The 27400-nt window shown below is 45.8% G+C and overlaps 1 protein-coding gene across 1 annotated transcript; it reads left to right on the top strand.

The window, feature by feature from the left end:
- The first annotated feature begins 461 nt into the window (after positions 1-461).
- On the top strand, positions 462-24191 carry POU2AF1 (POU class 2 homeobox associating factor 1). The gene is made up of 5 exons (XM_077893426.1): positions 462-1008; positions 19194-19324; positions 19861-19903; positions 19988-20253; positions 23128-24191. The coding sequence occupies exons 1-5, from the start codon at positions 993-995 to the stop codon at positions 23440-23442; spliced, it is 771 nt and encodes a 256-aa protein (XP_077749552.1). The 5' UTR covers positions 462-992; the 3' UTR covers positions 23443-24191.
- The last annotated feature ends 3209 nt before the right edge of the window (positions 24192-27400 follow it).

The following is a 27400-nucleotide window of genomic DNA, read 5'->3' as shown; positions in this document are numbered from 1 at the left end:
TGGGGCCTGAACATGTGGCATCAGATACATGGTGGCAGGGGGCTTCCAAACTGGGAGGGAGTCCACGGCCTAACCCGCATATGCTGTGAGGTGGTGAGCCTCACTACGTTTCCTTTGAGAAGCTTCATGCTAATAGGTGGGTGAGTACTAGGAAGGAGGCCTTGTTCATATTATATGGTTAAAGAGCATGGGCATCTTCTCTTCCCTTCCCTGGGTGAGTTGGCCTCTTTCTCCATGGGCATATGGACCATTGGAACCAGCGTGCCCCATATTTAAGCGTGATTAAGCCTCGCAATTTTGGTAATGGCTGGTGGGCCAGGGAGGGGCTATTGTGTTTCAAAATGGAATAAACAGAAAAGCAGTATTAAAAGAATGAAGAGGTTGTTTAGTGAGGCTTGAAGAGACTACAGGTGTTTCCTCCTGTGTTGAGAACCAGTGGCCCCTGGGAATTGCATTTCCCGTTGAGCAGGGCCCATGGCGGACTGAGTCCTGCTGCCATGCCTGTGGTATAGAAACCTGAATGGGCACCGTAGAATATCCAGAGTCTTCCAGGGGTCTTTGAGACTCACCCTGGGTGTGTGGGGATCCAAGACCCGACACGCGTGCTCGCACAGCTCACTCTCACAGCCGCGTTCCCACTCACCACAGTACCGGCCTGCAGTGTGGGGCAGCCTCTGGAGGACCACGGCCCCCTGTGTGGTGGTGGCGTTCAGATCCGGCTGGCTGGCGCTGTGAGCCAGTGGTGGGCCTCCGAGGGCGCACACAGTGGGGAGACAGGCAGCCTGGCCTGAGGAAAAAGTGCGCCCGTGCCTGAGGTGGGAGGATGTGATGACGCGGTGCCCCCGCGCAGCGGGAACTCAGGCCTTTAAAAAGCTGAGGAAACAGCCTCTGAGCAAGCAGTGGCTCCCCTGGAGGAAAGCACACCCGGGTCTCACATTCAAGAAGCCAAACTGTCTGCTTCAAAGAGAAAAGGCAACATCCTGTCACAGGCCATGCTCTGGCAAAAACGTAAGTGGTTTGACCGTGGCTGTCAGAGCCATGTCAGCACAGGTAGGGGCCGGGAGCCACCAGCCAGCCCGGGACTGAGAGGATGTGGTCGTGCTGGAGGCACCAGGGCTCTCTGGGTCCCCCACCCAGGGCAGCGCAGGGGTGAAGTGGGTGAGGGAGCCCAGTGGCAAAACCAACCTGTCAGAGGTGATGCTCATTTTCCAGGCTAGTGTTCCAAGGTGGGACAGCTCATCGCGTCTCCGCTCTGAGGCATGAATCACTGTGGTGAGGAGAGGCCAGTTCATGATTCACAAAACGAAAAGCCAAATGTGACATTGGTTTGGGGCTGAGAGGGGAAGGCCATGGGGTCCTTTACACGCGTGGCTTTATTTTTCACAAAGAGCTGCTCTTTAGCTGGTGGTTCAATTCCCTGGGCCTGTTCCTCTCTGAGTTACTTAGGTTTCTGCTGAAGGTGTCATCTGTTTCTGTGAGTGCACGGGGACAACGTGGAACCTTGGCTTTGTTGGGCAGGTCTTTGCTCGCTCCACTGTCCTGCCTCTTGGCATTCTTCCTGGCGCTCTGTGGCGAGCCTTGTGGGTCCCCCGTGCAGGGGGTCAGCGGGTTTATCTTTAACCTTAGTGTTTATCCCTGGGGTTGGATGGAACAACCGTGAACTTTATTTTCCATTATGTGGGATCAAACAGAGACTTGTGTTATTAATAATTGAAATCATACAGAGAGTATCTACAACATTCCCTTCTTGAAATAACAAAGCCAACTCAACAGCCTCCTGACAGTTGAACATTTTGGGGGCTCATTTATGTACTTCCTCAAGGAAGAAATATTACCAAAAAATTGCTCTGCCTTTTCAAAAGTGCTTAGGTCTTTAAAATGCCTTTTGATGAATTTATATACACCCTACTTCAAGCAAACTTAATATAAGAGAATCAAGATTTACAGAAAAGATAAATTGGGGAGTGTTTGTTTATTTTACAAAAAGATATTTTCTTGGAGGCCTTAAAGTTCTGAAAATACACTTTCATTGATTAAAACATAACTTACAGTTACTTTATCACCAACTCATTGTTTCCTTTATTTCTTGTGTAAATTCTCTGGAATTGAGCTTGTTAATATATAATTCGGAGGAGAGATTTCAAAATTTGCCAGATTGTGAAGTCTCATTGTTTGATACTGGCAAGATGCATTTTTTTTTTTAAATAAAAAGAGATGAACTTTAATTTGGACTTGAGAGCTATGGAGTCCTTCCAAGATCATTAGAGGTATGCTAATAGGGGTGCTGTGCATAGAATCCTGAAGGGTAGAGCAGTAGTAGTTATTGCTGAGGGCAGGTGGGTGCTAAGGTCTTTACTGGAAGCTGCTGAGTGTCCAAATGACCTTACACTTAGAAGGCTGAATTGGTGGGTTTTATGTGAGCTCTTGAGGAACTTTTGCCTTGGTTCCTACCCATTCAAAGCAAGTAATTTTCCTTTTTATTTTTATTTTCTTAAATCTTTAGGTTTCTCATATGTAAAATGGGGCAAAAATAATACCCATTACTCAGAGCTACCCTTATCTTGGTAAGCTAAGATGCCACTGAAATGATGCTGGTTGCTTTGGTTTTGCTCAATATCTGTGATACGGGTTGCTTCCTTGCATTCATGGGCTGCCATATTCCCTACTCTTGAGTATACACTACATTTTTCCTTCCTTAATTCCTCTTAAGAGATGAGCATTTTTTTTTTTTTTTGTTTTTTTTTCCCGAAGGAGATGGTGGAGGCATGTTTCTTGCTCACACTCTGGATGTCAGTCAGGTCCAACAAAACTCCATTTTAGGGAGACCACAATGTAAGCTGGTCAGTGGAATAACTGGAGTGAATGGTTCTACATGTTCATATGTACACAGTCAAGATTCTCTTTACTTGTCCTTCAGCACCCTAAAGGAAATTAGGAAAAGACCTGGGCACTGGACCCATCCCCTTACCCAGGATCCGAATAAAACCCTTGTCCAGGGCACTGAGGGCACCTGGGGGACTAGACCCTGTGGGAAAACCAGTAAAAACAGGGCAGCTTTGTCAGCCCACTTTGAATCACCTGATGGAAGGGCAGAGTTTGAAATCAGACATGAAGAGTGCTGAAAAGGCACTTTCTTTTTTCAGAAAACACCCTCGGGCCATGATCTGAAATGACTGTACTATGGCGTTCTGGAAAGGGTTAAGAAAACATCCACTTTTGTACATGTTGCCTTCTCCCTATCTGGCCCATGATCCCTGTGTGGGGACTAAATGTGAACATTGGCTTTGATTCGGATCGGCTCACAGAACTGCTGGCACCACAAGTGGAAATCTGCAGATTCTGAGCCTTGCTTGATTGGCTAGTTAGATAAAGAGGTCACTCTACCTGCAGATTCTTCTTCTGGGTTCTGCTCTTGGTCCTACAGACCCTGCGTCCATAGGAATTCACATCCATTCCAATGAGAGGCTCTTGTTAAGGAACTAGTCACAGTGCAGTATAAGCAGCAGGAACAATGGAGTGAAACAGGTCTGGGTTTGAAAGCTGGCTCTGCAGCTTCATTATTCAACTTTCGCAGATTCTGAAAAATCTGGAGGACCGGGGTTTTAATGCCTGCCTTATGAGGTTTTAGTAGGAGCTAAGGTAGGAAATGTAGGCCATGTCATCAAGTCTCCTGAAAGTGGTGATAGAGCACCGTCCATCCTGTTGCCCATCTGGAGGGATCAGGGAGGTGCTAAATTCCTTCCTGTCTATCCTTTTCTGCACTTTAATTAGAATAGTTAAAAAAGCACAATCAAAATATTCTTGAATGATAGGGTCTTTCAAACCAAGAGTTTTCCAAGAGTCTAAAGCAGAGGTCTGCAAACCGTGGCCTGAGTGCCAAATCGGCCCCACCACTTGCTTTTGAAAATAAAATTTTATTGGAACATGGCCATATCTCTTTATTCGCATATTGCCTAGGGCTGCTTTTGCTACAACGGAAGCGTCGAGTAGGTGTCATAGAGACTATATGGCTTACAAAGCCTCAAATATTTACCATCTGGTCTGTTATAGAAAAAGTTTGCCAACCTCTGGGCTAAATGATTTGGTCATACTTTACATGTTCGTTTCCTTAGGTTTCTCTGCAACCAGGGGTCACACATGCTCAACATTAGTGGGAGATAAAAACTTGCAGCAAATTGATTAAATGATTTGCATAAAGCCAAAATTTGATTTGATTGACTTCTTCCTTAACAGCTATGGAACGGAGTACCATCAACTGAACACCATTTGTTGGAAAATGAATGAATCATAGGACTGCTTTTTATTGTTGTTATTTGTATAAGGGAAAGATTTACATGATAATAAAAGGCAGGCTGACTGATTTTCTTTGAATTGGTAGCTTGTCTTGATTCCTGTAGGTATGACCCTGGTGTGCAGGGAGGCATTATAAGAACAGGAAATAGTGATTGCTTAATTATTAAGGTATGGACATGCCTTTGCTTTTAGACAACTGCAACAGAGCAGAGGTTCCCAAACTGATAAATTAGGACCTCAAAATTCTCATTATTGTTGAACTCTGCATTTACTCCAGGGTTCTACTAAACAGCCAATTTTTTAAAGGGAAGTTAAAAAATTCAGTTAAATATAAGGAAAACTTGCAATAACCACATAATATTTGAAACCTTTCTCTTGTAGAAACTCAGGCAAATGTCTAACAAGAAGTGATTTAGGTCTGTGGAGTACCTCTAACATTTCTGTTCTGTGTTACAACCTTTGTCCATTTATTTTTTTTTCCTTTGTCCATTTAATAAGCACCTTTACTTCTCAGCAAGTTTGTGTATTGATTCAGTGGTTCTTGGTGATAAGGACAAGTAGAGTCTAAAGGACAGACACAACCTCACACGCACAGAAGGAAGTGAAATAAGGGACAAACGTAAACCAAGCACACAGATTAGTTGGTAAAAGAGCAATAATTTTCAGAGTGGACACTTTACTTCCGTCTCTCTATTATTTACTAAAGAAAAACATCAACTTTGTTTCTCTCTATACCCAGAAAGTTCCCAAGTCAGAGGTTTGGAAATCTCTCTTCCAGTTCAAATCTGCAAATCTGTTCTGTTGTGAGGAACAGAAACAACCACACTTATTAGCTAAAAATCTGGACATTTAATTCACTTACAAGTTCTGTAAATTTTTGCTTTTAAACCTTCCCATTACAAAATAAAGGTACTAGGTTCTTACCACCCCTCCGCCCCGACTTCTTTCTAAAGAAGTTTGTTTTCCAGCTAATGAAGATGAACACCAATTTCTGACTTCGATCCAACCAAACCAAAGTTGGCTGGTTGATTAAGATCATCAACATAAGTTTCATAGTTATGAAATACTTAGCGATGTTCTAGTTTTCTCATTTTTGTAGTGCTTGATAAGTGTGGGACTGCCTGGAATGGAGAAGCCTTTTCTGGAATCTTCTTGTCCTGGTTGTGTGATGCTATGAGCAAAACATAGTTCTTGCAGGCAGGAGACATGGAGCTATGAGCTATTAGGAGCGGGGCCATACGCAAGCCACCTATGCTCTCTGGCTCTACAATGGGACTTGCCTATACGTGGCTATCAGGCAGGGAGATCGAACTTGACTCAAGTTCTTTTCCAGCCATAATTGCTGAGCTTTCATGCAGGCTTATACAAAATAAATCCATGTTTTAAACACCAAGTCTTTAATATTAGAGAAGGCATTTTTCCATCTGCACAGAGCTGTGCTTTTCAACCTTGGCTGAACATTGGAATGCTCTGGAAAATTTAAGAAATACTAATGTCCAGGTCCCAACCCAGAGGGTCTCATTAAATCGCCCTGGGCATTAGATTTTCAAATCTTCCCAGGCAATTCTAATGTGCAGCCATGATGAGAACCTGGAGGTTGCAAGGAATGGCTTCTAATATAGCTTTTGACCTTACACTGCTGTGAGCTGCCATGTTCTGTCCTTTCAATAAGGACCCATACCAGCTCTGGGGCATGAGAGTAAGTACTTACATGAGTACCCTGCAGCATACCAAATGTTCTGTTGCATCAGTTTGATTACATTGGTTTGCTAGTGAAGAGACCTGAACAACATGGATTTAAATAAAACAGTGGGGTATGATCTGTCACCCCGAAGAAGTCCACAGTGGGCCACGCAGGACTGTCCACAGAGTCTGCAGTGCCAACAACATCTCTGGCTACTCCTATTTTCCTGGTCTGCTGTCTTTGGCATGTGGCTTTGGTCCTCAAAGCTGTTTCTTAGTTGCTACTGTCGCTCCAGCCACCATATTGGTGTTTTGGACAAGGAAGAAGAAGAGGAAAAAGAAAGGCAAAAAGATCATCCTTCTCTGCCGCCCCTACAACTACTGCTGACATCTTATGGCCACTCCTATCTGCCAGGGCGAATAGTGTCATTGTGTAGCTGGGCACATTGATGCCCCCAGAACATGGGACTTGTTAGTAAGAAGGGACAGGGCTGATGTCAGGTGCAGCAGCTGCCAGTCTTGGCCACATTTTGGGTGTCTTATCTCATTTAATCCTCCTAGAAACCCCAGGAGGTAGGTTCTGTGTTAAGCTATATTTTGTAGATGGGAAAATGGAAGCTTGAAGATTAGGTTAGTAAGTCAGCCTGAATATTGTCTCACAAAGCTGTCCTGTGTCTCCACAGTGGTGCTCGGCTCACTCACAGGGTGTAGGAGGGTTCTGTTGGTAAAAGCACAGTCCTCCCACACCAGCTAAAGGAGAGGAAGCCCAATGGCAGAAATGAAGTGGCCAGCTGGTGGATTCCAGGCTCATTTTGATGGGTGTTTCATCTTTCTTACTGCAAGGAATAAAGTCTTTGCATCTATGCCTCTTCCACTGGGCTCTTTGCAGATTGTTTAGCTGCAATGGGAGGGCTCCAAGGGGACAGAGTGACCCAGAATCTTCCCCCCAAAGCCCAGCCCATCTGTTTTCTGGGCAGCACTAATAACGAACCCAGTGTGGCAGTCTGAGTTGGGACCCCAGGCTCCTGCCTCCATGGCACTTCCCTCATTTTGAACTGTCTAGACTTTGGGAGAGTCAGGTTAGCTCTTCACACATGTGTGCACATGTGTGCATGAGTGTGGTGTGGTATGAAAAGCAATGTACAGAAAGTAGGGGTTTATTTGGAATTAGGGAGTGGCATCTCTGTTCTTTCAATGCCATTAGTGGTTTAGAGCTTAGCCTCTGGGGCAGGCAGATCTGAGTTCGAATCCTAGATTTATGCCTCACTGGTTGCACGTCCTAACAAGCGCTTCTGCTTCACTCTGCTGCCACTTCCTTAAGTATATAACGAGACCAGAATTCTTACTTCTTTGCTTCATGGTGCTGTGGTAGGTGTTTACTACTGCGCTTCGTATCAAGTCAATGCTCAATAATAAATATTAGTTACTATTCTTATTTTCCCGCTCTCTCTCACTCTACCTCTGAGAATAAAGCTTATGCAGCTAATTATAGATGGTAATTTGTGTGGCTTCTGAGTTCTGCATTTCTTGTGAAACAGCAGGGTGCGCATTTTTAGTCTTGTAACTTGTGGTGGGGTTCACCGGTCAGGGCTAAGGCTTATGGTTAAGGTGGCCATTCTCTGACCCCACTTGGAACTTGGGCTACTATTTTCTGCCACGCCTCATAAGGCATCAGGCTCATGTTGACTGACAAAATGTGTTTGTTTTCTTTTAATTCACGAGATTGGACTGAGGTGTTTACAATCTAGCTGTCAGAAGACTGACCCTCGACTTTTGTTAAGAAATAGCACAAATGATACCGAAAACTGAAACAGCAGTGTGCTGTCTTTCTTAGTAATGGTTTCATTAGTATCACTTTCTGGGAAGAGCAGGCAGCCAAAGAATTACAAACCAGAGTCATTCTCAGACCAGGTGTTGGGACGAAAAAGGATCTGACCACACTGAAGAAAAGCTGAATGACCCTTGAATCCTCTAGAAAGAGTCATAAATTTAATTGGAAGATAAGTGTACAAAGATTGTGAATCCCTTCCCAGGACTGAGAATTACTGAGGAGATAGCAAAGAAAGAAGAAGAAGAAGAAGAAGAAAAAAAAAAAAAAAAAAAACGGAGAGAGAGTTGAAAGCAGGAGTAAGTTTTAATGGTGGAGGAAGGCAATACTAATTCAGGAAAGAAAGGCATAGAAGGAAAACCAGTCATCCCATTTTGTCATCTTATGCATGCGTGCAGCCACTCAGTAATAGGATTATTCTTAGTAGAGAAATCAAACAATGACATCAATTGTCTTCAGCAGGAGGGAGGAGAAGATGGAATCAGGGAAGGTACCCTGAAGCATATGGCATTAGTTATAAATCCTCCAGAATAAATGATAGACTTCTTGCTTGGATCTTGGGAGACAAAGAGGCCTACTAGGACATAACAGAGGAGCCCTGCAAAGAAAATCCAAGGATGTCCAGGCTAGTGTTTGCAACATTTTGGGCACAAATGTCTTTATTCAAACCAAACCTATTGTAGAACTCCAATGCAAAAATAAAAATGGAGCAATTCTGGGGGAATCCTAAAGCTCTGATTGCTCACTCACACCCAGACTCCCCTGCTTCCTTCCCTTTATTGGCAACTACAGGTGCCTCCACTGTATTCCAGGGTTTTTAGATCATAGCTTCACAACCGTGACCTGGACCAATCCTCTACTCCTTCAGCAAGATCCCTGATAGCTGATCCCAGGTCCTTGGTTTAAATGCTTCTGGGGTAAAGACTACACTTCTGGAGCAAAGTGAAGCCTGTTGTATTGGTCTCCATGAAGCTTTGAAGCTGTGAAGGTCATGTTTTCAGTCTATGTCGCTATCTTGTGAACAAAGAAGAGGGTATGTTCTTCAAAGATTGACCTGGTGACTCCTTTCTCAGCCTTGCCATTTTTAAAAAAGATTTTATTTATTTATTTGAGAGTGAGACAGATAACACAAGCAGGGAGAATGGCAGAGGGAGAAGGAGAAGTAAGCTCCCTGGGGAGCAGGGAGCTCAACGTGGGGCTCGCTTGCAGGACCCTGAGTTCATGACTTGAGAAGAAAGCAGACACTTAACTTACTGAGCCATCCAGGCAACCCCTAGACTTGCTATTCTAACAACTTCTCCAGGGTTCTTCACAAGGGAATGTCCCCATATTGTGAGGCCATTGGTTAGTAAACCAGGGATTTGGCAAAAAAGCTCATCTTGACTGGCAGTTATATGTCACATCCTGAATCAATTATGAAGGCTGACTTTACTCACATAGTCTGTGCCCCAAGTTGCCACAAGCCTTGGTGCTGGAGCATTTAGATCTGACCCCTTGGTGCTGGGTCTGAAGAGTTCTTCTTCCAAGGAATTGGTCTCAGGAAAAGTTGATTTCTTTTTTTAAAAATATTTTTATGTATTTATTCATGAGAGACACACAGAGAGAGGCAGAGACATAGGCAGAGGGAGAAGCAGGCTCCATGCAGGGAGCCTGATGTGGGACTCAATCCTGGGACTCCCAGATCACTCCCTGAGCCAAAGGCAGATGCGTTTAACTGCCGAGCCACCCAGGTATCCCAGTTGATTTCTTCAATAAGAATCTCTTTGGTCTGGAAAATCCCAAACTAGATATTATTTAAATCAAAGAAAAAAACAGTCACAATTCTTCTCTTTCAGCTGCCTGACCATAGGTTTTTCCTATTCTTGATTGGACTGGCAATTCTAGATTCAGGCTCTGGGTCTTAATCTAATAAGGAAAGATGTATCTGTCTCCTCTGCTCTATCTCCTCACTCTGATGCTAACTTGCTATAGAATTTGTGTGGGCACCTTGGGTTGGCTCACCCCCCATATGGTCTTGTGCTCTTAGTGTAGACCCTCTCTGTTCCTACACTGATCCCTTATGCTCTCAATAAAGCAAAGGCAATGCCCAATATGTCAGCCAGAATTCTGTCTTGCTCTAGTAGGTGATAAAACTCTCCTCGCTGACCACCAAAGAACCTTCTTGTGTGTACTGCCATGTTTCTATCCCATATGGGATATGTACTCCTAGGTTTCTAGCCCTTTGGAGAAGTACCATGGCCTCAGTCATGGCTCTGTCTTTGTCCTTTGGGAGATACATAGAAGTTCTCTGAGGAGTTACATCTGAGATCAGGACATCACATGCCATCTTACTCTGTCTCTCAAAAATCCTAAGGTCTTCCTTCCTGGAGTTGTCCTTTAAAAATTTAAATCTGCCGCAAATCTACTCCTCTGCTGGCTTCTGAAGAAAGAAGTCCTTCTGCTCAGCTCATGGTATCCTTATAAGAGGCCAGTGCCAGGATTTTGATGTCTCCTATCCAGGCTTGTTCTGTTTGCAAGTGAGGTCTTTGACTCAACTCTCTGCAGCATTATTGGCCCCACTGTCTCCTAAACATGGCTGTCCTGCTGCTTGGGGACACCAGGTCCAGAGACCAGGGGGATGACTTCTAGGAGCACCATGAAAACAGGTTAAGACAGGCCTTGCTGGTGGCAGAAGGCTCTGGGTGTGTTGAAGATAGAGACATTCAGTATCAGGATGTAACAGGACAAGGGCAAGTTAGAATCACAGCGCCAGGGCTAGCTACTTCTCTGATGAGTGATAGGCTGAGATCATAGGAGAAATAGTCATTTGTTCAACACCTGTTACATACTAAGTACTTAACTGTGTTAATTTCATACAAGTGATAATCCTATGAGATGAAGATCCTTACTCTCATTTATCAAATAGGAAAACTGAGGCACATACATGTTAAGTGATTTGCCAAGGGTCACACAGTGATAAGCTATATAGTAGGCTTTCCAAATTAGGTCTGCCTGAGTCCCAAACAACATTATACCACTTTTCAGCGGCAAGGATTTTAGGGTTCCATTAGATGCTTCTTCTCCTCCCAGTTGAAATAAGTCAACCCTTAGATGAAGGCAGGTTCTTACTTCACCAAGAGCAGTTGTAGCCTGACTCAAAAGCTCCTACAAATATGAATCTCAGGAAGATAGTTTTGAGACAGTATAGAACCTCTGGAGCCAGTTGACTTCCATATGGAACTGGAATTCCTAGGGCTGGTCTTCCTTTAGTGGGCTAACTGGCCAAGATAGGATAGGACCAGCTGGTGAAACATCTTTAGGGCTCATCTAGGGTCCTCAGACTGGGGGTTAACACTGAACATCTGGGAGTACTTTGAATGTCTTGGGCAAGACTTACATTCATGGTGTGAGCTGAGCCTCACCCCAGACCAGTGTCCTTGAATCAGAGGTAGAAGAACCATGCTTCATTGCACTTTCTTCTTTGTGTAGCCCCTATGGACTGGGGACCCCTGCTTGCTGCTCATGTAAGTCCTACTGAATCAAGTGGAGGTGGAAACCAGCCAAACAAGCCAGAACACTTCAGTTGTGAGGCAGTTGCAGCTCTGTCACAGTTTGTAATTCTAGGTCTGCTTATGCATTTATTTAATTAATGTCTGCACGCCACTCAACTAGGTGGTAAGCTCCATGGTGACAGGGACCCACCATTTGCTACTCTGCTTAGCAAATATTTGTTTAGGGCATGCTCTGCTAGGGCTCTCTTGGTCTTGTCCCCTACTCTGAGACTTAGTGTATCTCAGATGGGAGCCTTTTCTGCTCTGGTAACCCCAGTTTCTGTAAGACACAGGCAGATGCAGCTGCTTTCTCAGGTGGACCTATCCTCTGTCATTTCAGTCGAAAATACCAAAAATAAAACTTTGCGGGAAATTGTTTGGGTCTCTCAGTTCTCGTCACTCATGTGAGCAGATTGCTGGTAACCTTCTCATGGACTTCTTTTTCCTCTCGGATGGGAAATACTGTTTCTTGGGGAAATCGGCAGTCAAGGGAGACTGGATTAGGGTGGTCCAAGTCCAGACTCTGACTCGAGGAATGAGAGTCAGAATAGGGCAAGGGACGTTTTGTGACTGACCTCTGGGGTTACCCAGGAAAATAAATGAACTTACCTAGGCAGAGGGCAGGCAGAGGCAGAAATGGACTGAGCTTGGAATCAGAGATCTTGGGTTTAGCTGATGACACAGCTATTTACAAGTGTGGACTTGGCAAGTCACTTAACATCTCTGGGCATCATGTTCCTCATCAGTGGAAAGGAGGGTGAGAGGGAGACCTCCACTGCCTATTTCAGAAGTTGTGGTGAGGCTTCAAATGAAATCATTTGTGTCAGAGCTGTATGAGTCACAGAAAATCATGCAAAGATGAGTGTGGTGATTTCTGAGCTCCTGGGGGTTAAAGTCATGACCAGGAGACACATGGACCTTTGGCATGCATGCATTCAACGTGCTGAATCTTCATGAAGAAGAGACAGAACACTAAGACTCTCTGGGAGTAGAGAGAGGAATCCAAGAGCCTTGTGTGCTCACTCTGCTTGTTCTGCAGGAGGTTTGGAGGGAGGATGGACACATGGTGTGGAATGCATCCTTTGGACGCATGGACGCACTGAGAGCCCCTGGGGGAAGGATGTCTTGGCAGCAGTGCCTGTGAAGACAGGCTGAAGGCTCTGGCACTACTGACCTTTTGTCTGATCTCACCCAAGGTCATGGAGTGGGACATCAGGTACTTTTGGGATAATCCCGGTAATCCTGAGGCTATGGAGAGGGAACATCTCAGGCAGGAGCTTGGTGGATGAGAGTGGCCTATGGGTAAACTGTCTCTCTGCTTAAGCCTAACATAATCTGAGAGCAATGTGTGATCACTCTGGGTATCCATCCCAGGCTGGCTGGGGCTTCCTTGAAACAGATCACTTGGCTCCTAGACCCCTTTGTTCTGGGGCTCTGTGGTTCTAAGATCTGTGGTCACCCCAGATCTACTTTACAATCCTCTCCTGGCTCTTCTTTCTCAGGTTGTTTCTCTAAGTCCTTTTGGCCACCCATGTCTGTGACTCTCCTCTATCCTTCCCAGTGACCTCTTGGGGTCACGGTAGATCACTTGATGATTCTCATCAAATGATGGTTGATCGTTGAGCTCTGTGGGTCTGACAGGAATATGCTTCTTAGAATGGGGACAAAGAGGGGAAATGTCACTACTTTTCCCTTCCTTTCTCTGATCAGACTGGAGAGTCTGTGATCAGCCACCATCTTGGAGCGCTCTTTGATGGAGGCATCCAACGTCTACACATCAAGACACTGTGGCTTACTTCTTTTTGACTATCCCAGCAGCCTTAGGAGCAACATCAGATTGTAATTCAGTTGAAGTTCCACTTTCTCATGTCTTCTGAACACTTTTTTTTTTTTTTAAGATTTATTTGAAATAGAGAGAGAAAGTGCATACTCATAAGTCATGATCCCATGACCCATGAGATCATGCCCAAAACCAAGAGTCAGATGCTTAACTGAGCCACCTAGGAGCTATTCTTCTGAACACATTTAAAGGCACTTTTTTATCCATCTATCTTTCTCATCTGCCCTGGATGTTATCCAGATTACTAGAATATATGAGTGATGTGGTGATACTTGCTAGTTGCAAAGCCCTTTCAGTTTAAACATTAGTGAATGGAAAGCCTACATTTACATGTGTATGGAATCTCTTTGTTGGCCTCCATTAAAAAAAAAAAAGTAAACTGCAATCTAGTGTAAATTGGTCAGGAAAGCCTTTCTGTAGCATGTCAAGTCCAATCTTTGGCCAAAGCCCAAGTTCTTTCTTCCTGTCTGGAAAAAAATCAGCCATTGTCCATGAATGGAAAGAACAAATTTGAAAACTTTGACTCAGATCTTCAGCAGAAGAGGAACATTCACATTAGTGTTTCAGTTCAGGATGTGGATAATCCTTGAGCTGATCTGAGCTAAACTTTCCCAGGCACCCTCAACTACCTTGGACTGAGAACACAAACAAACTTCTAACACAAACAAACTTCTTTGCATTAAGGTGAAAAGTGTCAGCAAATTTATGACTTTGTTTTCGGTTAGAAGCTAGAATAAGTTTGTTAGCCCTAGGCTTGAATTCTATTGTTCAATTATTTGTTTTTGGTTTTGCGATGAGTAAAGAGAAAATTATTTGTTTTTCTTCTTAGTGAATCTTTTTTTTTTTTTTTAAATAGTAGTGACGTTTCAGCAGCAAGAAAGAATAATATTTACTGTGGTTACTTGGAATGATCGATAGTGTGTCATGTGTCCTCTTGGGCTAAGAAGGTTTATCTTTTTGTCTTTCAAAATGGCCCTGTGTGGCTGCTGGTTTGAGGTTTAACCTCAGTTATAAACGGAAAGCACTGTCAGTGAGCTAGATTGTCAAGATGGGTGGGATGGGTGCCTGTTTCTGGTACCCTGATGACAGAAATGTAGACATACCCAACTAGCCTTCAGAGCAGCAACACTAACTGGTATTCAACTTACTGCCTGCCTTGGAGGCTCATGGGAAATCTGTAACAGGACAATTGCTAGGAGAAGAGTCTCCTTCCAGGAGGATCTTGGAGGCTATCCTAGGTAACACCTGTCTGAAGAGGATCTCTGAAAGCAGCCTCGGGGAGAAGTTACAGTGATAAATGCCTCCGTGCTGGCTCTACTAGGAGCCATTAGAAGGGACCTACCTCCTTAGCCAAGTAGCTTCCTCTCTGTGGTGTGAATGTGGTTTGCATGGGGTCATTAAATAAACAAGTGCTGACGATTTTGCATATGTCCTCAGTGATATTTATTATACCTTCTTCAAGAAACTGGAGAGCCATGTTTATTTAAATCAGTGGAATCCATATGTTCCCTAAGCTCAATGCAAACATGCATAATGCCCACAAGCAGCCAGAGCACTGCCTGAAGTGACCAGTTGGCTCAATCTGTCATGGTCTGTGCTCTCCAGAGGAACAACAGCTGCAGGACTCTTATTTTTGTGATGTGGAGCATGTCTGGGTGTGTGGCAGGGGGAACTGAAATGTCTTCTGCTGACTTTTTATACCTTCAGATTTTTTTCATCGCTCATTTTGGAAAAGGGAAGCCCTCACTGGGGCCAAATTTATAGGTTTTTCTGTAAATTAGTTTTGGGTGTTTTTTTTTTTTTTTTCCCAAACTCCGCTGGTGACTGACTTCCAGTGGTGGGAAGGTAACATGGCTGAATTTCTCACACTGAAAAAGGAGATTCCTAGCGAGGTTCATGTTTAGGTGGGAAGATTTTTCTCAGTGGCGGATACTCGGATGCTCCCAGGAGACTTAATGGGCCTTCAAACCACAGGATAAATGGTGAGGAAGCTTCAGGCTTTGAGGTCCTGCTACCTGGAGCTGCAATTTAATTTAGGGGGCTGTAAATATCTCTGGTCAACTCTCCTCTGGGAAACTGGACTTTAATCCTCTCTGCTTATATATTAATTATCATTTGATCTTCTGTTTTATTTTCTTTGTCTCTTATTGTTATTTTAAGAAATTATTTTAAGAATCTTAATTAAAAAAATATTCTAGTTTAGTCACTTTAAAGCTAGCTCAGTTCAGGGATCCAGAAGCCCCAGGGCAAAGCAATCATGATTTAAGACAAACTTCTTTTCCTATTCCAAATTTGTATCTGTGGGCTCATTTCTTATGCCAGTGGCAGTGGGGAGTACAGTGTTTACTGTAGAATTAGAAACGGTTGTTGCTGCTTCCCAAAGATTGGTGTGAAAGGCACGGACTGCAAGTCTTGGCTTTGCAAATACACTTGGCCATCGGGCTCCTTTGGGAATTGTCGTGAGGCTTCTGATCCTGAGGTTTCACGGCCACCTTCTGAAGTCCCTGTCAGAAGCACTCTCTCTTGTGCCTGCACACTTATAGTTAGTTGCCAGATTCCCTGGCAGCTGGTTGTGGACTCGTAGGTGGGTAGGCAGGAGATCTTTGAGAGCTGGGGGAGTTTTGTGACTGCAGTAGGAAGAGGTGAGGACTGAGAAACTGCTCTCCATATGGTCTGTGCTGGGCACACCTGTTGACTCTGTGGGTTCTAAGGAAGTCCAGACATCGGAGGCTGATACCCTCTGCTCACAGCACCTCCCCCAAGCCCTCTTTGTTCATTGATTCAAAAACAACAGGAGGCAGGAAGTCATCACTTTGACAAGATCCTGGAAATGCCCAGCTGGCCTCTTGGCAGCCAAGTGTTCCATGTGTCCACTTCCTGGGAGGGGGTGGACTCGAGTAGGAGTCCTTTGGGCCCTTCCCCAGAAGCATACATGCAAATCAGAGGGGGTGAGCTCTGGACCTGTCTTTGATGTGGACCTGTGGGATTGAGGTTTTCTTGTCCTCCAGCTGAATTAGAAGTGTGACCCCCAAATAAGCCTGTCCCCTGAGTTTCTCCCCAGTGCATAATGCCTTAGGCCATACCCTATGCCTAAGAAGAGCTGGAAACCTGATTGCAGACCAGCAGAGCCCGAACGTCGTGGGTGTGAACAAAGCCAATGTGGCTGTGGGTGACCAAGAATGAACGAGTAGAGTATGGGAGCACAGGTGACCTCGCTCTCTGCCACGTCAGGCCCCACCTGGGTTCTGGAGCCGACGGTGGGCATCAGTTATCATGAGGGGAAGTGGCACATGGGAACTAGGAAGGGGTGCTCCCAGAAGGAGGGTTGGAAGGATTCAGAACAGGTCATCAAGAAATAGCTGGAAGGATGGGATGTTCATTCAGACTCCACAGGGGACCTGGTGTCTGTCTTCAGATGCTGCTACTAACACTGATGATAATATTAGCTCACCTTTATTTAATGCATCTTGTGTGCAAGCTTCTGTTTGAAGCTTCCCCTACCGGTTATGTATCTTTACGATCCTCCCCGCATGGATGAGAAGGCTGTAGGTGGATTATGAATGGCAAATTTCACCAGAAGGCAATGCAAGGAAAAATGGTGCTTGTTATGATGTGGCAGGTCCAGGAGGAGGAAGAGCTTCCTGACACTAGCTCCCCAGAGGAAGGTGGAAGTGGTGGAAGGAGGGGAGGGAAAGAACATGTACCATAGGGGGACATTGCTTTGGGATTTTTTTTTTGCCTTGAATCCTCACACCTGCTGTGGGAGAGATGAGTTACTGAGGCCCAGGGGTATTAAATAAATCATCTGAGACCTTTCCACCAGTAAGCGACAGCCCAGATTTGAATGTAGGTATTTTTGGCTCTTGAGTCCATTGTTAATGCTACATATAGGAATGCCTGCTTACAGGTAGTCTCAGGGCACTTGGCACCAGGCTGGGTCTCTCTGCTCCACACTCCGGCTTCAGTCTCAATTTCACAAGTTGTAACTGTTCCGTTGCTTGTCTCTCCCACTAGATGCCAGATGCATGTGGGCGGGGGCCACAGCTTATGCTGTTCAGAGCTCTGTTCATAGTGTCGGGGGATATTTGAATGAATGAATGAATGAATGAATGAATGAATGAATGAATACCAATACAGATTCCTCACTATGATAAGGGAAATTAAAAAGAAGATAATAAATCTCCTATTAGGACATTAGAGGGAGAATCTTATCTTATCCCTTATCTCCCTTAGAGGGAGAGAATCTTATCATCTTATCTCCCTTAGAGGGAGATCAGGAATGAATTATCAGTAGTTCTAACCTTGGCAGAGCTTCAGAATCACTAAAGGAGTTTTAAAATACAGATTCTTAGGCCCACATCACCCCGCCCCCATCAGAACTCTCTGATAGCCTGGGCATCTGCGTTGTGCATCACTCCCTGGTCAGTTCCGCTACTTGGCCAGGTGAGGAAGCCCCCTTGGATGCATCTGCGTCTGGGGTTCTCTGCATTACGTGTTCTGTAACACTCCCTTTCTTGCTTCGTGCTGCCTCTCCCTGCCTGCTGGCATCAAGGCCAGGCTGTGTGTGTGTGTGTGTGTGTGTGTGTGTGCCTGGAGCATGGATGGAGGTCTGTGCTGGGTCAGGCACGGGTTCTTATCAGCTGGGTATTTACTGAGCAAAGTTCAGCCAGGGCAGCACTATGGTTCCGGGTTTAATAGATATCCAGACTTCCAGGCTTTTGACTCAGAGCCCACGTCCCTGGGGCCCTTATCGGTGGATGATAATGGACTCCCTGTGCGAGCCCCCAGGGCCGATGGTACTCACTTTTCATGTCGGACCCAGGTCTGCCCTTGAGAGGCCCAGGGCCCTAGGCTGTGGGCTGTCTGGGTGGGCAGAGTCACTGCCCAGCCATGACTGCTCTGGCTTGCTCTCCCCGGCCAGGATGTACCCCGTTCCAGCTCAGTGCTTTCATTTCCCAGCTTTGATGACAAAAGGCACAGGGAACCTCTCAGCAGCAAGGCTGGACAGCTCTGGTCCTAAGTGCGTAGATCACCATCAGGTACTTGTCCTGGGATCCACAGAGGCCCTGGGAACAATTCCCCACAGCCCAGGAGAGGTGAAGGGAAGGTGAATGCCAGCACATTTCACATAATGAACCAAATAATCAACAAATACCCGACTGAGCTTGCTATGGACATGCTACTGGGGAAGGTATAGAGAAATGAGGTATCATATCTCACCTTGACAGGTTTAGGATCTAATTAGGGGCATAAGAAATATACATCAAAAGGATTATTAATTACAGAGCAGACTGCAAATTTATTAAATGCTCACTCTGTACCTGATTTTTATACTGAGTATATGCTGTGCTTCTCATTTCCTAGGCCAGAGTCTCCTTAGGACATTCCTTTGCTAAGAAATTGCACTGAGAGGTGTTAATGACTTGCCCAGGGTCACGTGGCTAGAATGTGGCAGAGGCAGATGTGGCACCTGTGTCCTCTGATTCAGAGTGCCTGCTCTTATGGTGGCCTTTACCATCCCCTATGCCGAGCACTAAATTGGTCTAAGAGGCTGGAGGATGAAGCCACTTCTGTGGGCAGCCGCGGGCAGCCAGGAGGGCTGCACTAGTCTTGAGCCAGGTTGAGCCAAGAGGCTGAGAAGTATAAGCAGGAACCCTGACCATGGGAAATCACAAGCAGAGATGAGGACATGAGACATGCAAGGAACGTGAAGAGAAGCCTGAGTAGAGCTCCCGGCCAGAGTCAAGGTTTATGTGGTACTTAGTGTGCAAAGTGGTTGGAAAATGGGTTGGACTAACACAGCCCAGGACTTTCAGTTGTACTTTCAAGGTTGCAGGCCTTAATTGATGGGATGGAAGGAAGTCACAGAAGGTTTGGGGCAGGAGGAGTGACGATACTGAGGGTAATTGTCTAGGAAGTCTCATGGGTCCTCCTTGTTCAGGCACAAGTGAGGTAAGCAGGCACCCTGGGATGGGGGCTCGTCCAAGGGGGAGATGCTCAGTGACATTGCTTTTCACAGCCACAGCTCCAGAACAGGCCCCAGCCCCACCCCGGCCGTACCAGGGTGTCCGTGTGAAGGAGCCAGTGAAGGAACTGCTCAGGAGGAAACGTGGCCATGCCAGCAGTGGGGCGGCTGTTACACCTACGGCGGTGAGGGGCCCCTGTGGCCAGTGTGTGTGTGTGTGCGTGTGTGTGTGTGTGTATGTGGTGGGGTGTCCAAAGGGGTTGGATGGGAGTATGCTTCCTTGCCCTATGAGATGCTCATTGAGGCCATGAAGCCAACACATCGCCAGGGTATGGCTGCTGAAGGATGGACCTAAGATAGAACGAGTCAGTGGTCCCTGAAGTAGGGTGAGGGCTTTGGGTAGACTGGCTTGGCCCGCTGAAGACAGTTAGGGCCAGGGCCTGAGTGAGCGGATAAATCACACAATCCTGGCGTGAGCTGGGTGCTCACTGTGGGAAGAGGATGATGCCAGTTCCCTAAGTGCACAAGGTTCTTGCTAAATGGAAACATGAATCCCTCAAAAGTATGGGTGGTGATGGTTGGGGCACAGGGTGGGTGTTGTGTTCTAATAAGGAAAATTCTCCCATCCCTTCCTGCCCTGGGGAACCTCTGGGCAAGTTTTTTGCACAGGGCTAGTTGGAGACAGCAGAACATTGATCCTAGTCTTCTCTTCTCCCTCTAGGTGGTGCTGCCCCATCAGCCCCTGGCCACCTACACCACAGTGGGTAAGAGCCCCCTATAGCCCTGGTCCCCTCTGTGCCCCTCATCCGGGTGACACCTGCAGTTCTGTAATTTGCTTCTTCCCACAGGTCCTTCCTGCCTTGACATGGAGGTCTCTGCTTCCACAGTGACAGAGGAGGGGGCCCTGTGTGCCGGCTGGCTCTCCCAGCCTGGCCCGGCCACCCTCCAGCCCCTGGCCCCGTGGACACCCTACACGGAGTATGTGTCCCATGAAGCTGTCAGCTGCCCCTACTCAGCTGACATGTATGTGCAGCCCATGTGCCCGAGCTACACAGTTGTGGGGCCCTCCTCCGTGCTGACCTATGCCTCCCAGCCGCTCATCACTAATGTCACGGTACGTCGCACAAAAGCTTTGCTGCACCAACCCATGCCAACTGCACCCTTTGGAACATAGGCTGACTTCCTGACCCCTGATCATTCTTGCTATTGATTTGCAGGATAACTGAGCCATTAGGCTCACCCTGTCCTGTAGGGTGGCCTGCTCTTCTCCCCAGTGACCTAAAATATCTTCCGCAAAGAAGGCTCATGGCCTCCCTTGTCACGCCTTGTGTTCCTCAGGGTTGGGAGGTTCTCCAGCCTCTCTGCTCTATATCTCTCCTGCTGACCCCAAAGCAGCAAGTCTTGGTAGGAAGTTTAAGTTTTCAGGTTAGAGATCTCAGGTGAGATCTGCGTGGGGTCTTGTGCCAGAGCCAGCATTTTCTTTCTATTCAGATGGCCTAGGGGGTGATTGTTCACTGAACAATGGGATTTGCCAGATGATCTTAAGGCTAAGTAGCAGGTGACACAACTTTTCAGAAAACTACTTTTTACAAAAGATTTATTTATTTTTAGAGAGAGAGAGAGAGTGTGTGTGTGTGTGTGTGTGTGTGTGATTGAGTATGTGAGTAGGGGAAAGTGTGGAGGGACAGAGAGAGAGTGTCCTCAAGCTTGGCATGGAGCCTGGTGCAGCCTGAGATCATGACCTGAGCGGAAACCAAGAGTTGGATGCTCAACTGACTGAGCCACCCAGGCACCCCACAAAAGTCAGACACACCTGCAGGATAATTTTTTGAGTGCTGCCTCTAGCATCAGATTGCCTGGGTTCCCTTCATCCCTTCACTTAGGAGCTAGGAGACCACAGAGCCTTGGTGCCCACATCTGTGAAATGAGAATACTGATAAGAGAGCTGATGCCAGGCTCCAGTGGGAGGGCACATGTGGAGGACTTAGCATAGTTCCTGGCAAACAGAAAACTCTCCATAAGTGTTATTATGATTGTCTCAAAGTCGGCCAGCAGCATTAACTAAGGGCTTCCTTCAAGTGCCAGATAGGAAAGGAATGAAGGAAGAAAGGAAGATAAGTAGTTTTATACGAGTGACACCTGTGTGAGCAAAGGAATGGGAATCCCCCAAGCGTTCAGAGAAGGAAAGCTCCGTGGGAGTAGCCATATCCAGCTGCAGTTCAGGGTAAACTGTGGGAGGTGGAGCTGGGGCCTCATGAGTAGCTGCAAAGCCCACGTTGATGATGGAGTTTGCTTTGGTTCCTTGCCTCCTGTCCATTTCCCTCAAGAGTTGAGTGTCATCCTGATGCACCTGCCTTTTCATCACTATCCAGCCCAGGGCCCACAGAAGCCCTCCTGCCCTGTGCCCCCTGGCTACCCAGCAAACCGGTTGTGGGGCCTACATGGTGGTACTAGGAAGGAGTGCCTTCAGCACCTTTCCCAAGCAACTCATTTCCATATCAGGGGGCCTTGGGTGGGGGGAGGAGGTGGCAGATATAACTGTTCCCAGTCATTTCAACCCCAAGGATTTCTTTCATTATTTACCTTTCATTATCTCCACCTCCTACTTTGAAAGGTTCTGTGTATTAAACAGACTGTATTTATTAAGAAATAATTTATTTGTTTTGCCACTTTGTAATTAACTCATCAAAGCTGGTTGGAGCTACCAGTCAGCACTCCTGATGAGCAGGAGCTAAAACCTGTTGTAGCACTGGGTTGACAGAATTCCATCTCTGAGTAAAGAAACCTGCAATTACAGGTGGCCTGCATGGGTTTATGACTCAAAAAAGTAGGATTTCCATTTGGATTTTTGAAGAACTGGAAATTTTAAGGCTTTGCTGGGAAGCTGGAAGGCCTCTGAGACCCTTTCCAACTCTACCATTCTGTAGGAAAACACTGTAAGCCTTGCTACTCCAACTATGGTCCCTGGACCAGCCACAGTGGCATCACCAAGGATCTGAGTGGACTTGCAGAATCCCAGGCCCTACCCCAGCCCTCCTGGACCAAAATCTGCATCATAACAAGATTCCCAGGAAACTGACATAAACTCTTCCTGAAATGACTCTAATGGTTTACTCTCACAACACAGTGGCAACCAGACAGAGATAGGATGGGGGAATGAGGGACAGTGTGTGGGGGGGCGGATTTGGGCCTCTCTTACATCATTTCATGTAGAGACCTTCCTCCTCCACCTGCTTCCTCAGCTGTAGAAGATAGGAAGGACCCAGGCCCTTCTCTCCTGCAGGCTTGACCTCAGGTTTGCAGTGTGGTAGCTGCACAGGTGAGAGGCATAGTTTGCAGGGCACCTGAGAAAATAACCCTGGGAGAGCCATGGGGGTCCAGCTCAGAGATATGAGGACGAGGACGTGGAAGGCGCTGGGAAGCTTTAAGGAAAGGCTAGTTCACTAACACAGTAGTGCTTCCCCAGCTTCTAGGTCTGCCCAGAACAGGAGGGAGGTGAGTGGGGCTCTGTTGGCTTGGGTGGATCTCAGGATGTCAAGGCTGCCATAGGGAGCCAGGGAGCCAGGGCCGTCTTTGTGTCTAGGCCTGCCAGTAGCCAGCCACCTTTGGGATATGGCTACCATGCCAGGGGACAGGCTTGTTAACATGCTGTACTTTCACTGATTTTTAAGATGGACATTTCTCCCCACCCACATTTTAATATCTTTGAAATTGGGATGCAATTTATATTCAATAAAACCTGGAAAAGCATCTCTAATCAGCTCGGCCCAATGGTGTCTGTTCTATAGGTAACTCCATATAGAAGAGAAATGGACACCTGGGGAGGTGGTGTGAGCAGGGACATGCAGCTGGTGACTTGGACCCAGCTCAAGTCTGTGTGGCTTCTGGGGGAGACTGAGCAGGTGGAGACAACACCAGGACAAGGATGGGCAAGGCCAAGGGGGTCCCCAGCACTGCTAACCCTTCATCCTGTGTCTTTCCATCACAGACGAGAAGTGCAGCTGCGCCCGCGGTCGGGCCCCAACTGGAGGGCCCGGAGCACCAGGCGCCCCTCACCTATTTCCCGTGGCCTCAGCCCCTGTCCACTCTACCCACCTCCACCCTGCAGTATCAGCCTCCGGCCCCAGCTCTGCCTGGGCCCCAGTTTGTCCAGCTGCCCATCTCCATCCCTGAGCCAGTCCTTCAGGACATGGAAGACCCCAGGAGAGCCATCAGTTCCCTGACCATCGACAAACTGCTTTTGGAGGAAGAGGATGGTGATGCCTACGCACTCAACCACACGCTCTCTGTGGAGGGCTTTTAGGGCATGCTCCTGAGAATCCTGTTCCCTGAAACTGGGATTTAAAACAGGGAACAAGATTCACATCTCTTTGGAGTAGCCATTTTATGACTACACTTTGCATTCCAAACTAGAATGATAGACTTTCCTTCCTCCCTCTTCTTTCTCCTCCCTGCTCCCTCTTTCCCTCCTCCCTCTCTTCCTTCCCTCCTCTGTCCTTCCCTCCCTCCCCTCTTCATTCCTTTTTTCCTTTTTCATTTCTTTTTCCATTTCAGCTCCTATTTGAGAAGAAATTATAGGGATTTAGTGATAATATTGACACCAGTGTTGCAGACCTATGACCCAGGTGCTTTTACTTCTGCCTCAGTTCATCAATTGGGACAGCAGCCCCACCGAGCTGGGGGCCAGCAATGCCCTACCATCTGTCACTTTAAGATGGATGGGGTGTCCTACCGCCCCTCCAAGGGCAGACCCAATGCCAGAATCCTTGAGCTGTCAGTTCACATGGTGGCCCCTTTGCTGTTCTCAGACTTAGAGTGTCAGGCAGCAGAGTCTCAAGGCCTGGGGTTCAGTGAGGTGGTGGGAGTGAGGGTCCTGGGGGTGGGTAGGGTCTGGATCAGGGGACGGAGGAGGGAGGGGAACAGGTGTGTGTGTGCCTATGGGGGGGAGGGGGAGGAAAAGATTGGGTGGAGAGAAAGAGGGTCCAAGGAGCCATTCCACTCCAGATTACTTGGTGATTAAGGAGAATAAACTTAAGAAAAATATCGGTTTAATTGGTGGTTTTGTTTTTCTCCTTGAGGATCTTGCAAGGAAAGCTGGGCTCTATACTCAGGAGAATGAATAGGTCTGTGCTTCTTCCCCTGTGCAGACCTTCCATGGGGCTTCCGCGGGGGTGGGGGTGGGGTGGGGGGGCAGAGCCACTGAAGCCCAGGGGTGACTGGGTCCTCACTTAGTGCTGCCATATGCTTCTTGTGTGTTTTAAAAAACTCCACAAGCCAACATTGTGTGGAGTCAAGGCCTCTTTCCTAAGCACCATCCTTCCTGGGGGATTCTAGAGCCTCTAGTAGTACTGCGAGGTTTCATTTTGATTTTTTTTTTCCTGGGGAAACTTCTGATTTGCAGATGCTTGCACACAGTTGTTGTCCGTGGGGTGCTGAGCGGCTGACAGCAGCCCATCTGTCCACTTAAACCAGTGTCAGCAATAGGCAGACACGTTAGTCGGTGGAGTCTATGTAGGAGCAATCAACTTTTCTCAGAAACGGTTTCTTTGACACATTTTCTTTACCATTTTAAATAGAAACTCTAGAAAGTTGCCTTTGATTGGATTTTTCTCTGCTTTGTGATTATTTTGACCCAAATTTCTCAGTATCTGCCTAAAATCCCAATCTTGATTTATTTTTGTCAGACTTAATATTTAGATTTAAAAGGTTAAAACTTCAGATAACAAATTTATATCTTTGTTGGTAGAGACAGTGAGTAGGCAAAGGAGAGGGCCTGTTTGGTTTTCTATAGAAAACACTATCCAAGAGTTTTCAGCTTATTATTTGAGCGTTTGAGATGATGCAGGAGCAATCCCCATAGGGAGTTTGAGTTGGTAAGAACTAGCAAAGAAATTAAGTACTTTAAGTATCTGCTAAGATTTAAATGGTGACTTTTTTTCCCTCCTTATCTTGAGGTAAAAGGTCTTGGTTGTAATAGTCTCTCTAGGTTTCTTCCTGGGTTTTCCTGCTAAGCTGGAAACATTTTAATAAAGATTCAATCAGACTTCTTTTTTGCCAAAGTGTTTTATTTCTTATCATATTAATCCCCCTTAGCTTGCAGTTCCATGTCAGGCAGGGTGATTGTAGGCAGGAGCTTACATGAGTCTTGTTGACTTTGCAACTTGATCTAACTGCAAGGGAAGATGCAACTGGCCCCACTTGCCTGCTGGTCAGGTCCTGTGGGGCCAGGAGCGGGTGTGTGTGTGTGTGTTTGTGTGTGTGTGTGTGTGTGTGTGTGTGTGTGTAACATGCCAGGCCAGTAGGCTTGTTCTCCAGGATAGCAGGAATCTGAGGCTATGAAGGAAAAATTTTAACCCAATTGCTCTTCTTGTTATTCATGTTACATGGGTAAATTCTCATGATGCTGGGTGTCCAGAGGTAAGTTTGACCACTGGTGTTTCCATCTGTCAGAACCTAGGGGCATGTGACACAATGAAGAGTGCCATGCCCAGAGGAAACCCGTCTCTCAGGGCCAGACATCACAATGAAATGGAAATTCAAGAAGCCTGCCAGTCCCCTCTGACATGAGTCCTTGGAATGAGTAACAGGTTGGAAAGGTCTCCTTTTCCTGTGATTGTCTGAGTTACTACAACTTCTGAGTTCACTGTTTTCACTGTTAATCTCCACTGGGGTAACTTTTTTTTAATAGTCCACTTTATTCTGTCATATATCTTGTTTCCAGATTTTGGGGGACAATAGTACATCCAACTATTTGGCTCCCTTTAGATTATCACCACTGTTGTGATAATCTAAAATCACTGTTGTGATTTTCTTATTCTCTATGTAGATCATAACCCAGAAAAAAGATGTGGAAGGAAAGGTACTTGAGGTTTTTCTTCCCCTCTGGTTTTGCCAAGGCTCAATGGTAGAGGAAGATCTTTTAAAAATGCATTTTGCATTTCTCATCAGCTTTCATGATGGAAGTGTGAGCCACTTGATCTGCAATGTGGAAAATGTGGCTAGCTTGGTCGTGGTGGGTGCTCTCCGGATTGTGATCCGTGAAGCTGCCCATTTCTAGCATGAAAGAGGCAGCAAGGAGATGAGTGCATGGTAAGAAAAAGAAGCTAGGCATCTACAAAATAATAACCTTGCCAAGAAGCTCACATTCTCTGATCGTTCATCTGCACCCATCTCTAAGTGGAAGTAGGAGACACATTCTAAAGCTAAACATGAATTTCTTTCCTATTTTTTAAACACGAATTTCTTGAAATCAGAAATCATAACGTATTTTGCAGTAACTTACTTTGCGAGTCAGATATGAGGCACTCAGTAATTCCTCATTGAATTCAATTATGTTCCGTTAAAGGAATACTGAGATGGATGATGCAGTTGATTATAGTGAAGCCACCTTTCTTAGACTCATAGGCACAGATGCCTCTCTAATGCTCCCCCCCCCCCATGAATGCTTGGATAGAAACTTCCATAAGCTGGTATTCTTAATCTATTTATTAGTTCTTCCATGTACAGCTATGGCTTCTGTGGAAGGGCTTTAAAATTTTTAATTAATTTTGTTAAGAACACTCAACATACTTCCAAGTATACCATACAGTATTGTTATCTATAGGCACAATGTTATACATCAGATCTCTAGAACTTACTCATCTTGCATAACTGAAATGTTATACCCACTGATTAGCAACCCTCTTTCCCCCTCCACCTAGCCCTTGGCAACCACCATTCTATTCTTTGCTTCTATGAGCTTGACTATTTTAGAAAAAAACTCATATATGTGGAATCATGCAGTATTTGTCCGTCTGTAACTAGTTCATTTCACTTGGCATAATGTCCTCAATGGAGAAAGAAAATGTGGCATACACATACAGTCAGTGGATTTTATTTAGCCTTAAAAAAGGCAATCCTAAAATACATGACACCATTGATGAAGGGGTTCATTCAGTCATTGAATCTGTCATTGAGTGGCAACTCTGGGCTAGGCAGGCATCACGAATTATTATAGATTTCTGCTTTGAAGGAATTTTCTAGATCAGTGATCTATTTTGGTATGCGTGCCCATCCCTCTACATGTTTATTTAGTTATTTATAAATTATATCCCTGAACTACTCTATGAATATTCATTATAAAACAGTCACAATAGAAATTTAAAAGATGAAGTAAATATAAAATAGAAAATATTTTAATTATTCTCATTTATTAATGGTATAAAAGTTCTTTTAACTTCATTAACTATAAATAATATTTAGAAGGAGAAATATTATTGAAT

Source organism: Canis aureus, chromosome 3, assembly GCF_053574225.1.
Source record: "Canis aureus isolate CA01 chromosome 3, VMU_Caureus_v.1.0, whole genome shotgun sequence".
Classification (NCBI taxonomy): Eukaryota; Metazoa; Chordata; class Mammalia; order Carnivora; family Canidae; genus Canis; species Canis aureus.
Note: the sequence above shows the minus strand (reverse complement) of the source record. Positions and strands in the feature narration are given on the sequence as shown.